The sequence below is a fragment of the Budorcas taxicolor genome, chromosome 25, assembly GCF_023091745.1.
Source record: "Budorcas taxicolor isolate Tak-1 chromosome 25, Takin1.1, whole genome shotgun sequence".
Taxonomy (NCBI): domain Eukaryota; kingdom Metazoa; phylum Chordata; class Mammalia; order Artiodactyla; family Bovidae; genus Budorcas; species Budorcas taxicolor.
The window spans coordinates 38,870,931-38,883,252 of record NC_068934.1 but is presented as its reverse complement, the minus strand read 5'-3'; the positions used below and the strand labels follow the sequence as shown (position 1 = coordinate 38,883,252).

Genomic DNA, 12,322 nt, shown 5'->3' with positions numbered 1-12,322 from the left:
CCCTACTTCCAAGGTAAGGAGCAACAGCTGCGCTTTGCTGGAGCAGCCGTGAAGAGATACCCCACGTCCAAGGTAAGATAAATCCAAGTAATTGGTAGGCACTGAGAGAGTGCATCAGAGGGCAGACAGACAGAAACCACAATCACAGACAACTAGCCAATGTGTCACACGGACCACAGCCTTGTCCAACCCAAGAAACTAAGCCATGCCATGTGCGGTCACCCAAAATGGACGGGTCATGGTAGAGAGGCCTGACAGAATGTGGTCCATGGAGAAGGGAATGGCAAACCACTTCAGTATTCTTGCCTTGAGAACCCCATGAACAGTGTGATAAGGCAAAAGATAGGACACTGAAAGATGAACTCCCCAGGTCGGTAGGTACCCAATATTTACCGCAGATCAGCAGAGAAATAACTCCAGAATGAATGAAGGGATGGAGCCAAAGCATAGACAACACCCAGTTGTGGGTGGGACTGGTGATAGAAGAAAGATTTAATGCTATAAAGAGCAATATTGCATAGGAACCTGGATTGGTAGGTCCATGAATCAAGGCAAATTGGAAGTGGTCAAAGAGGAGATAACAAGAGTGAACATAGACATTCTAGGAATCAGCGAACTAAGGTGGACTGGAACGGATAAATTTAACTCAGATGACCGTTATATCTACAACTGTGGGCATGAATCCCTCAGAAGAAATGGAGAAGACATCATAGTCAACAAAAGAGTCTGAAATGCAGTACTTGGATGCAATCTCAAAAATGACAGTATGATCTTTGTTCGTTTCCAAAGCAAACCATTCAATACCATGGTAATCCAAGTCTATGCCCTGAAAGTAATGCTGAAAAAGCTGAAGTTGAACAGTTCTATAAAGATTTACAAGACCTTCTAGAACTAACACCCCCAAAAGATGTCATTTTCATTATAGGGGACTGGAATGCCAAAGTAGGAGTCAAGAAACACCAGGAGTAACACGTCAATTTGGCCTTGGAGTACAGAATGAAACAGGGAAAAGGCTAATAGAGTTCTGCCAAGAGAACGCACTGGTCATAGCAAACACCCTCTCCCAGCATCAAAAGAGAAGACTCTGCACATGGATATCACCAGATGGTTGGAACCAAAATAAGATTGATTATATTCTTTGCAGCCAAGGATGGAGAAGCTCTCTACAGTCAGCAAAAACAAGACTGGGAGCTGACGGTGGCTCAGATCATAAACACCTTATTGCCAAATTTAGACTGAAATTTAAGAAATTGGAGAAAAGCACTAGACCACTCAGGTATGACCTAAATCAAATCCCTTATGACTATACAGTGGAAGTGAGAAGTAGATTTAAGGGGCTAGATCTAATAGACAGAGTGCCTGATGAATTATGGGTATAAGTTCATGACATTGTACAGGAGACAGGAATCAAGACCATCCCCTAGAAAAAGAAATGAGAAAAAGAAAAATGGCTGTCTGAGGAGGCCTTACACAGAGCTGTGAAAAGAAGGGAAGCAAAAAGCAAAGGAGAAAAGCAAAGATTTACCCATTTGAATGCAGAGTTCCAAAGAATAACAAGGGGAGATAGGAAAGCCTTCCTCAGAGCTCAAAGCAAAGAAATAGAGGAAAACAATAGAATGGGGAAGACTAGAGATTTCTTTAAGAAAATTAGAAATACCAAGGGAATATAGTTTTTGAATATAGTATCAAGATTCTTTCCTTTTTTTTCTTTTGGTTTTCTTTGGTTTTGTTTTTGATGGGCAATATTTTTGTTTTTCCTTAGAAGATATTCCACTCTGCATGTAGAGTCATAAGTCTGAATTTTAAAGCCACTTACGTCATGTGTTGTTGTAGGTAGCTAGTCAACAACTTGATTCAATTAGATTAACTGGCCTTTGTTCTCAATTTGTTCAGTTCAGTTCAGTCCTTTAGTTGTGTCCATCTCTTTGAAATGCCATAGACTGCACCATGCCAGGCTTCCCTATCCATCACCAACTCCCAGAGCTTGCTGAAAGTCATGTCCATTGACTTGGTGATACCATCCACTCATCTCATCCTTTGTCTTCCGCTTCTCCTCATGACTTCAATCTTTCCTAATATCAGGGTCTTTTCCAATGAGTCAGCATGTTTACTATGCATTCAGTCTCTTTAAAAATCAGCCAACATGAATTAAATTCTTCTCTGTCCCCACTGCACTCCCAACTCTTGGCCAGAAACACAAACCTGAAGACTGAGGGCTGATTCCAGCATATTGCTGTGGAGATTTCATTCCCACTGTTTTTTTCTGGGAAAACTATTAGTTTCTAACATTGAAATCAGTGGATTGTACATAAATATCCAATCTTCTGATTCTCTTGAAAACATGGCCAACTGGTCTGCTTTCCAGCAAGGTTGAAGTGGAGGAAAAGCTGCACCCAGTGGTAAGGCCTGTGCTGCCCAGATTTCAACAGGGCCACCTAGTCCTAGTATCATATCTCCTGCCTCCTGGGGCCATGAATTTGTGAGAACTAGACTTCTAGCTCTCTTGAGATAAAGACTATTTTTGTCTTGGTCAACTTTGACTTTGAAGCCTTTAATCCACAACCTAGCACACAGTTCTTCCTTGTACAGTTGTTGGATGCTATAAGATATCTTCTGGATGCATATGACATTTCTTCCAATACTGAAACCATGCAATTGAAGTACTGGTCTACCCTAAATCTTTGATGCAGCCTGGCATCATATGTGCCTCTGATGTCTGCCATTAGACCCACTACCTAAAGCCAGTTGTATGTCCCTGGGCTGTCCCTGAAGTCTTCACTTCACCATTTGACAACTTATCCTCCTAGCAATCTCCTCTCCAACAAAGACAGCAATGCATATCTCATGAAGTGGCTAGGAAGATGACATGAAACGACGAGTGTTGAGCATCGCCCCTAGTATCAATTTTCTTGATTTTCCTATCATTTTTTTCTCCAAGTAGGCAAGGTTCTCCATCTTCTTAGATGTCCATGCAGATCAGTTTGATTTTCCAGCCAAGCTTCAAAGAAGAGATCACTGTTCAATTCTCTGTATTCCGAAAAGCTTCAAAGGCCACTTGCCAAGGACAGTTATGAAGGTAAAGATTTTATCGAGACCTTTGTGTTTTCTTCAGATCTTTTAGTGGCCTTAAGGGGAAAAGTAGGGTAGGTCAGAGCATATATAACTAGGGGCTCCCGGGCACCACCACATGCTACAAACCCAAAGTTCCCTGAGTAGGAGCCAGGAAAGAAACATGAAGTGGCTTGTGCTCCTCGGGCTGGTGGCCTTCTCAGAGTGCATAGTCAAGTAAGTATGGGGACTGAAGTCACATCATATTCCTTTCTTGGATTTCTCTTTTCATATGATTATTCTTCAAATCATCAGGTTTAGAAGGTAACGAAATGTTTCCCTAAGAGTCTTAAAGTTCAACTCCTTATTATGGATAAGTAACTTGCTATAGGAACTGTGGATCCCAAGGTCTTGGTGTATATTTGGGTTGCACAAATCTTGGGGTCCAGTCAGTTGCACAGTCTATGCAGATGTCAATGTGGTACTGTGGAGTAGCACTTTTCTACATTTTTTTCAACATGACCTCTTTTTTCCTAGCCTATGTCTTCATCTCTGTATCACTATCATTTATCTCTCCATCTCCTTGGAAGTCACTGGGAGTGGGTTTCTCTTTCTGTTGTTTTCTTTTAATTTTTCGTTTGATTCGTCCTTCCTTCTCAAGCCTCTGAATTTCCCTTCCTTGTTCCCTATATCTTGGATTCTTCTTTCAACTTTCTCTTCTCTTTCAACTTGGAGAAAGATACACTGTTTTACACTGTTTTGTACTGGACAAGCAGTGTGACCACAGCCAACTCAGAAACCTCTTGCATTTCAAATTGCTCCCTTGTAAAAGAGGATAAGAGTTCCCCTTCTACCTCCTTCCTTGAGGTACTATGAGAAGGAATGAGTGGCATGGCAACAGCAATGCTAATGGCTGTAATTGTTGACACTTTCTATTTATCAGGTACCTTATATGCATCACTTCACTTATCCCCAAGATATTCTATTTGGAGGGTTTGTATTGTTACATTCCAACATTTTACCAAAGGGGAGATTGAGACAACACATTGTCATATATCTTACCCAAGATTGCAGAACAGAACCTGTATTGAAGTCTATGTCTTTGCCATGGTATATGCATAACATTCTGATAATAATGTGCCTCATAAAAATGATTAGAAAATACAGAGGGCCATTACAATGACAGTTATACCTTAACACTGACAGCTAATTTTAGCATCTTCTTTATTTTCTTTGTCAAATGCTCGGTGAAAGAATACCTCTAAGGAGAGTGAAGACCATGAGAAATACCGTCAGTGGAAAAAACATGCTGAACAATTTCCTGAAGGAGCATGCTTATAGACTGTCCCAAATTTCTTTTCGTGGCTCAAATCTAACTACTCTCCCACTGAGGAATATCAGGGATGTGAGTATTTTGGGAGGATGGTGTCCCACAGAGCCTCCCTGGTGCTCTAGTCTAGCACTGGGGCTCATCTGGAGGTGCCAGGTGGGATGTTGGGGTTGGGGTTCCTGCAGGAGGCAGAAACACTGGAAAACCAGGACCCCACCCAGAGGAGAAGGCACTCTCATCCTCAACTGTTGGTCTTTGTGACTGGGCCCAGCAATTATCAGGTGGCAGGTAAACATCCATTTCTGTGTCAAAGATGTGTCATAAGTTTGAGGGTGATTATTGCTTCCGAAGTGAGCCACTCAGTTATAGATGAGTGAACCATCACTCATATAAAAGGTAGAACCATCTGCAAAGCAATTGTGAGTCCCCAAGTAGAGGAATTCAGTTTCCACAGATGCAAGAATGACAGCAGTAAAATGTTACTGAATCTGTATTCTGAGTATGGCCATAAGAATCATTTTGGTTTCTATTTTTAGATTTGAAAAAGGGCTTATTTTGTCTTCAAGATGTCTTCAAAAATGGCCATGTCAGCCTGAGAGTTAGGCAAAGAGTAAATATATGTCAAATGAAATGGTCAACTGTGTGCTGTTGATTGGGTGTGGTCTGAGTTTAGAGGGAGTGGGTGGGGTTGATCAAGAAGGACCTCTTAGAGAAGCGGGTGCTAAGTCTGGGTTTGGAGAAACTACAGAGCTTCTCAAATGAAGGCACCAGGACTTCCCTGGGTGTCCAGTGGTCCTGGACATCCAGTGGTTATGCCTCTGGGCTTCCCATGCAGGAGGTACCACTTCAACGCTGGGTGATAGAATCAATATCCTGCATAGAATGTAGCACAGGAAAAATATATCAAATGCAGATATGTCTGTGATCAAAGTCTGTGAGCTGCACGGTGGTTAGAAAGTGATCTCAAAAGATATGTGACACCTAGACGGAGGCACCAGTGTGGGAATAGAGAGCAACCTGTTCTGAACTAACCCACTCCATCCTTCTCCCTGTAGATGCTCCACATGGGTACCATAACCATTGGAACACCGCCTCAGGCATTCCAGGTTGTCTTTGACACAGGCTCATCTTTTTTGTGGGTGCCCTCTGTCTCTTGCAAGAGCTCAACGTGTTGTGAGTACAGACACCCCCTATCCGGACCATCTTTCACCTGCCCTGCCACCCTGTTTCCACCCTTGGCACCTGATGACACTCATCTCTTGTGTCTGCAGCTACACGCGCTAGGTTCAGACATCTTCTGTCTTCCACCTTCCGGTCTACCAATATGAATTGCAGGATCATCTACGAATCTGGGAGAATTAAAGGAACTGTTGTTCGTGACACAGTTCGGGTAACAGTGTAACAAATGCTGAGTCAGGACTGGCTATGGAGTGACCACTGATTGCAAAACAGATGCAGGGCCATCTGGCAGGACCCTTCCTAGCCTAAATCCCATAGATATTGGCCATCTTATCCACAGGGTCATGTCTCTGGGGAGACAGGGCTCGTGGTGACACATAAGCAACCAAATTAGCTAACCCAGAGAGTTGCTTGAGGTTTGGACTTGCAGCTCCTCTGCCCATTAGCATTTCAAGGTTCATTTTGCTGGGAGCAAGAAGAAGGAATAAAAGCACAAACTGTTATATTCACAGATTATTCCAGGCACTTTCAGGTAATAACTGGTTTTATCCTGCAATGACCCCACACAGCAGGTGGTCTGGTTAGCTCATGAGACATGTGCGAAAACTGAGGTGCAGGCAGCAAGGGCCTTGCTAAGGGCACACATGTGGTAAAAGGTGGAATTAGGCTGGCTTTTCAGGACTGAAGTTGCTGTGGGGTGTTTGGAGACAGGATAAAACTGATCTCTGGACCCTGGGGGCGGTCAAGGGCTTCAGGTATCCACAGTGGGAAACTGGAGGCCTGAGAAGTCAAGGGGCCTGATAAATGATTTCTCACTCTAGAGGACCCTTGAGAGTCTAATAAACCTACGGCCTGCCTCCCCCAAAATACTTGAGTTGTCTCACTCTGTCTCATTCTCTCTCATACGCACTCACAGAAATATACACATATCCATAAAAGTGAATTCCCAAGGCAGTAATTTCATAGAACCCTGCAAGCAAGATTGTGTTTTTGGCTTCTGTCTTCCTGGACAAATGCAGAATCCAGAGTAAATTACAGAGAATGCACTCCATTCCTATCATTAGGTGACAGTGATGCCAAAGATTAGGCTCTCTTGCTCTCGATTGTTTTGTCCATAACGTGGCACCAGTGGGACCTGGCTTGACTCTTAGTCACGCCGCTTGTACAGAAGCCACGAGGCCAATTTGACTCATTCAGGTGGTGTTTTTCAGAGGGGCAGATGTTTTAAAATTCACAGCATCTCTCAAATGGAACCCAAATTTCCCTCCCAGCTTGATCTAACCATCTGTGGGCCACCAAGGACAGAGCCCAGCCTCAATTCTTCTCTGAGGATCTAATAGCAATGCACCCCTTCCCATTCCTAGCCCCACTTCACATATCTGTAAGTGGCAACAGTCTTCTCTCCCACAGATTGGTGACCTTGTAAGCACTGATCAGATGTTTGGTCTAAGCCTTGAGGAATATGGGTTTGAGCGCCTACCTTTTGATGGCATCTTGGGCTTGAACTACCCAAACATATCCTCTGCTAGAGCCATCCCCATCTTTGACAACCTGATGAATCAAGGTGCCCTTGCTGAGCCTGTTTTTGCCTTCTACTTGAACAAGTAAGTCTGAGATGGACAATCCCTTTCTCCAAATTAGCTATAAGATGCTTTCAGTTGCACGAAAATTATAAAATGCTTGATAAAGAACTATCCTGAGAGATAACACAGATAACTATGGCCTCAGGGCCCAATTGGCTTCACCCTGGCTTTTATAAATAAAATTTTGTTGGAACACAACTCTACTCCTGGGCTCAAGACAAATAGCATGATCTAGGGCAGTGAGTGAGTAGGAAGGCTAATGGAAGGCAAAAGGAAACAAGTTGAAGGAAAAGGCAATATGATTTGCTTATGAACTTGATAAGGAAGGAAGAGAAGAATGGTGGATATCTTTCCTTCCTCATTAGCATTCCACTGGGAGCCCAGGACCAGCTACACAATTTGTAGGAGCCAGTGAGAAACGAAAGTGTGGGACACAAAAGTGTGAGACCCTTTGTTCAACAAATATTAGGCATTTCAAGAAAGGGAGAGCAGAGGTGTGGTCCCTTCTGAGTGTGGAGCCCTTTAAACAGTAGACATCACAGGCCAGTTGAGCCAACTCTGGGTGACCTGAACCCACACCCTTAGAACTCCCAGGCCTTGATTTTCCTGAAAAATGACAAGGTGCACAAGGAGAAAGCCAAACGCTTCAGCATCCTGTCCTCTGAGGGTGTCTGAGCACTCAGGTTGCTGAGGGTCCAGGGCGTCTTCAGAAGACATAGTGGGTGGAGCCCAGCCAAGTGATACAGCTTCTAACCTCCTCTGTGCCACTCATTAGCCAGTAACAGACCTCACTCTGGATCTCAATCACTCCAAGACACTATTTCTGCATCTGTACATGGGGACCTTATAAGGGCCTGATGGGTGGACAAGCACAGCTCTTAGACAATGGTGTTGTTACTGTCTCCCAAGGATCCCCCCCCGCCCCGACTTGTCTCTACAGAAGCAAGCAGGAGGGCAGTGTGGTGATGTTTGGTGGGGTGGACCAACGCTACTACGAGGGGGAGCTCAACTGGATACCATTGATCAAACTGGGCGGCTGGACTGTACACATGGACTGGTAAGCCTCTCCCTCTGAGGACCAGCCCAAACGATGCTCCCATTAATTTTCATAGACACAGGCAGACACACACAAATGCATTCTCAGATACACAGTCACACAGACATATATACCACCCACAACAACCCAGACACACAGACACATGGAAACATACAAGCAGACACATATAAACATACACAGAGACACATAAAAACAGGAAGGGCTAGTCAGAGATACACAAGCACACACAGAGACACATACAAACACACACACAAACAAACACACAAGCACATAGATACACAAACAACCCATGGGTTATAATCCCTAGGCCTTCTGAGCAAGGCTCTGACAAGGGTCCTGAAAGGGTCAAGACAGGTCTGTGCCGCTGGGACAGTGCTGCAACCACTGCCCTATGAGATGGGGAGCATGGTTAGAGGGCTCTACAGTGTGATGAACAGAGGATCAGGGAGAATTTCTCCAGCCTGATATGATAAGCCAGTTATGATAAGATGACCGACTGTCCAGGGCTACCTACAGATAAATGTCTGTAAAAATAGGGACAGTACTGAGAAAATGGGGAAAACTGGTCTTCTTTGGGAGCAGCTACCTAGAAGTGGAGAGAGGTTGGCTGCAGTCTTAAGACATGAAAGCAACTAATAAAAAAGATACCCCATGTTCTTGGGCACACAGTGGGACAGGGGCTATAATAGAGAATCAGGAAGTTGTGATCCAGGGGTCACCCGAGGACAAGAGGCATAACTGACAGGATTCTGTGTGATACCCTCCGACAAACGCTGACCTATCCTTTGGAGTTTCTGTGGGCTAGTCATGTATCTCCTGGCCAAGGTCTCAGGGTCTGAGCTGGTTGTAGGAGCAGTGCTGGGAGACACCCTCTCCCAGAGGAGCCCACCTGTCCCCCTACTATGAGAATCTGCTGCCCCTGCAAATCTCCATCTTCAATCTGTGTGACCTGTTATTTGTTCTCCACCAGATACAGCTCTCTGTAGGTTTCATATTGTTTTCTCAGTCTTCATTCTCTCATTGAACAGACAAGCATTGGGTGTCCACTGTGTGTCAGGCAGTTTAGGGAGGCAAGGAGAATAAAACTCGCCCTCACATCTAAGAAGGCAGATGTACATGACGTGATCACTCACATAGTGACTAGTGACTTTGGTACATTCTAGACATGAGGAGGAGAAGGCAATTGCAACCCACTCCAGTACTCTTGCCTGGAAAATCCCAGGGATGGCAGAGCCTGGTGGGCTGCCCTCTAGGAGGCTGCACAGAGTCGGACACTACTGAAGTGAGTTAGCAGCAGCAGCAGCAGCAGACATGAGGAAGGGTACACAAAGAGTGAACAAGACAGGAGACTGATAAACACCGGGGGAAAGACTTCCCGAAAACAACACAGTTAAGGTGTAATCTGGAAGATGAGAAGAAATTTCTAGTCAAAGTGGAGTGGAGTCTTCTAGGAAGAAAGGTCAGCTTGTGTCAAGGTACAAAAGATCCTGGTGTATTCAAGTACATCATTCGAGGATGTCAGAAAAGGTGCTGTGTCAAGAGCAAAGGAAATGAGGGCAAGAGATGAAGCACTGTTTAGGAGACAGTCGGGCAGGGGAGACTCTGGGAGACTCAGAATGACCTTGATGCCCATTTTCTTCCATTGTCTCTCAGCATCTCCATGAGAAGAGAGGTTATTGCTTGTTCTGATGGCTGCAAGGCCATTGTTGACACCGGGACAGCAGCAATCAGAGGCCCAAGTACACTGGTCAATAACATACAGAAGCTCATTGGCGCCAAGCCACAGGGTTCCCAGGTGAAGGGTCATGCCCCAGAGTCACTCCCAGTTTCCACACACAAGAAGGATCTCCAGGGCCAACTTCTCCCCCTCTCTCTCTAACAGCACTACGTTTCATGTTCTGCGGTCAATACCCTGCCCTCTATTATCTTCACCATCAACAGCATCAACTACACAGTGCCAGCTCAAGCCTACATCCTCAAGGTGAGGGGACAATACTGAAGGTTGGTTCTCAAACTGGAGCTTGCAGGAACCCTTGGGCTGTTGCTGGGAGGAGGGTTCCCTCTGGAGGCCGTGTCACACCATTCCAGATGCTACAGAGTTCTGTGGCTGGGCCAGTGCCTCCCACAAATCCAATCACTTGAGAGTAAAGAGCCATGTGGGACACTGATCTTCCAGAAATAAATGTGGAGACGTCATACCATGCTGGCATGGTGGGAGTCAGGGAGAGGGGAACACTAAAGTCCACAGTCCAGTAAGAGCTTCAATTCAATCTGAACTCTTAGGTGCAAGAACATGAAATTCAGCTCTAGCAGTCCCTGAAATAGGCCATGTTACAAGGAGAATGGCTGGGGACAGTCCCAGTGTGATTTCCCAGCATAAGTTAACAGTCTCCCTTCTCTTCTCACAGTTTTCCTGGTTTCGAAGATAAATTACATGGTCAGCCTAGTTCTCGGCTGTATCTTTCCCTTGCTCTGGCCAGGTGCCTCCTTTGTGAGTTGGGGTACCTGACCCCTCTATGTGATGTTTGATACTAAGGTGAATAAAGAGTGCCCAGTGACTACTCAGGCCCGGCACCAGGTGGAGGCTTCATGTCAGCTCCCTGCGAGAGTTCAGAGCAGGCTGATGAGCTCAAAGAAGGCTTTGAGGAAAAGAGGGAATTTCAGGAATTCTAAAACCACAAACTCATTGAACCTCATGGAGGGTTACTTGGTGCTAGGCAAAACTGCACTGGATTCCATGCAAATGGCATGTCAAGGTTGTCTGCACTGGGCACTGGGGACTTACTAGGCGTGATGAGGGCTATGGACTGACCAGTGGGGATAGGGAACTGGAGTAGTTTACTCACCCAAGCCTGGAGTGGACAAAGAGGGTGAGTGTGAGCCAAAGGCAGCTTCTCAGAGTTCCTGAGTTAAGTCTTCAAAAAGTGTTGTGGGCACTGCTCTATTTAAGATGGATAACCAACAACGAGTTGCTGTATAGCACAAGGAACTCCGCTCAGTTATATGATAGCCTGGATGGGAGGGGTCTCTTTGGGACTAGGATACCCTTATGCATACGGTTAAGGCCCTTTACTGGCCACCTGAAACTCAGGATATTGTTAGTCAGCTATACTCGAACACAAAATAAAGTTTTTTTTAATAAACTATGGACTATGTGGATGCAGGAGGAGAGCCAGCATTCTCTGCAGAGAAAACAAAGAGCAGGAACCAGAAGAAAAGAAACAAGGAGTGAGGGAGCTACAGACACACTTGTTCTTTTCTAAATAATTATATTGAAGTGTGGCTACTCTTCAGTGTTGCGTTAAGTTCTCCTGCACAGCAATGTGAATCAGCTATACACATAGAAATATATTTTTTCTTATTCTTTTTCATGTGGTTTATCACTGAATATTGACTATAGTTCCTTATGCTCTACAGTAGGACTTTGTTGTTTTTCATTCCTCTGTTTCCCCAACTCCCAGTCCTCCATTCACCACACCCTTCCTTATGACAACATGTCTTCAGCCTCTTTGGTTCTGAGTGAACTCTCATATCCCCTGCTGCTGAGAAAACCCCTTGATACTTACCAAAAGAGGGAAATAAAGAAAAGAATTGTGCTGGGTCTGGATATTTGGAGAAGTCACCGGTAAGGGCTCATGCTGACTGGTGTGTGTCTCTGACTTCCCCAGGATTCTAGGGGCCGCTGCTATTCCACCTTTCAAGAGAACACTGCGAGTTCATCTACAGAGACCTGGGTCCTGGGTGATGTCTTCCTGAGGCTGTATTTCTCGGTCTTTGATCGAGGAAATGACAGGATTGGCCTGGCACAGGCAGTGTAAATAAATGCTTGAAGTGGTTCAGCTATCAGTAAGGACACTCCTAACACACACTCACTCACACTTTGTGCACTGCTGCCCAGGATGCTGGTAAACTGTATTTGGTGGTCTGCACACCCTATTCTCAGTAAAGAATAAAGGGTTTCACTCTTAATGGTGTGGATACAAATGATTGCCTCTGTTTGTGTCTGGGAGTGACGGTTCTAGAACCAAGTCTGAATCAAAATGGAGAGAAGCCCTACTCCAGCTGGCTTTAAGGAAAAGGGAGACTCATTGAAATGATTCTGGGAACCCAGGACAGAAGAATCAG

At 45.0% G+C, this 12,322-nt stretch overlaps 1 protein-coding gene across 1 annotated transcript; it reads left to right on the top strand.

The window, feature by feature from the left end:
• Nucleotides 1-3,187: 3,187 nt before the first annotated feature.
• On the top strand, nt 3,188-12,015 carry LOC128069045 (pregnancy-associated glycoprotein 1-like). Its single transcript, XM_052662339.1, has 9 exons — nt 3,188-3,285; nt 4,303-4,453; nt 5,434-5,551; nt 5,650-5,768; nt 6,968-7,161; nt 8,081-8,197; nt 9,851-9,992; nt 10,080-10,178; nt 11,866-12,015. Exons 1-9 carry the CDS (start codon nt 3,188-3,190, stop codon nt 12,013-12,015), a joined length of 1,188 nt encoding a protein of 395 aa, XP_052518299.1.
• The last annotated feature ends 307 nt before the right edge of the window (nt 12,016-12,322 follow it).

What these genes read in the sequence shown, in the direction of transcription:
- LOC128069045 (XM_052662339.1), top strand. Translation starts at nt 3,188, where the DNA reads ATGCTACAAACCCAAAGTTCCCTGAGTAGGAGCCAGGAAAGAAACATG. An exon ending in TTGTTCGTGACACAGTTCGG is followed by an intron (nt 5,769 to 6,967) that starts GTAACAGTGTAA and finishes TCTCTCCCACAG; the next exon opens with ATTGGTGACCTTGTAAGCAC. An exon ending in TTTGCCTTCTACTTGAACAA is followed by an intron (nt 7,162 to 8,080) that starts GTAAGTCTGAGA and finishes TTGTCTCTACAG; the next exon opens with AAGCAAGCAGGAGGGCAGTG.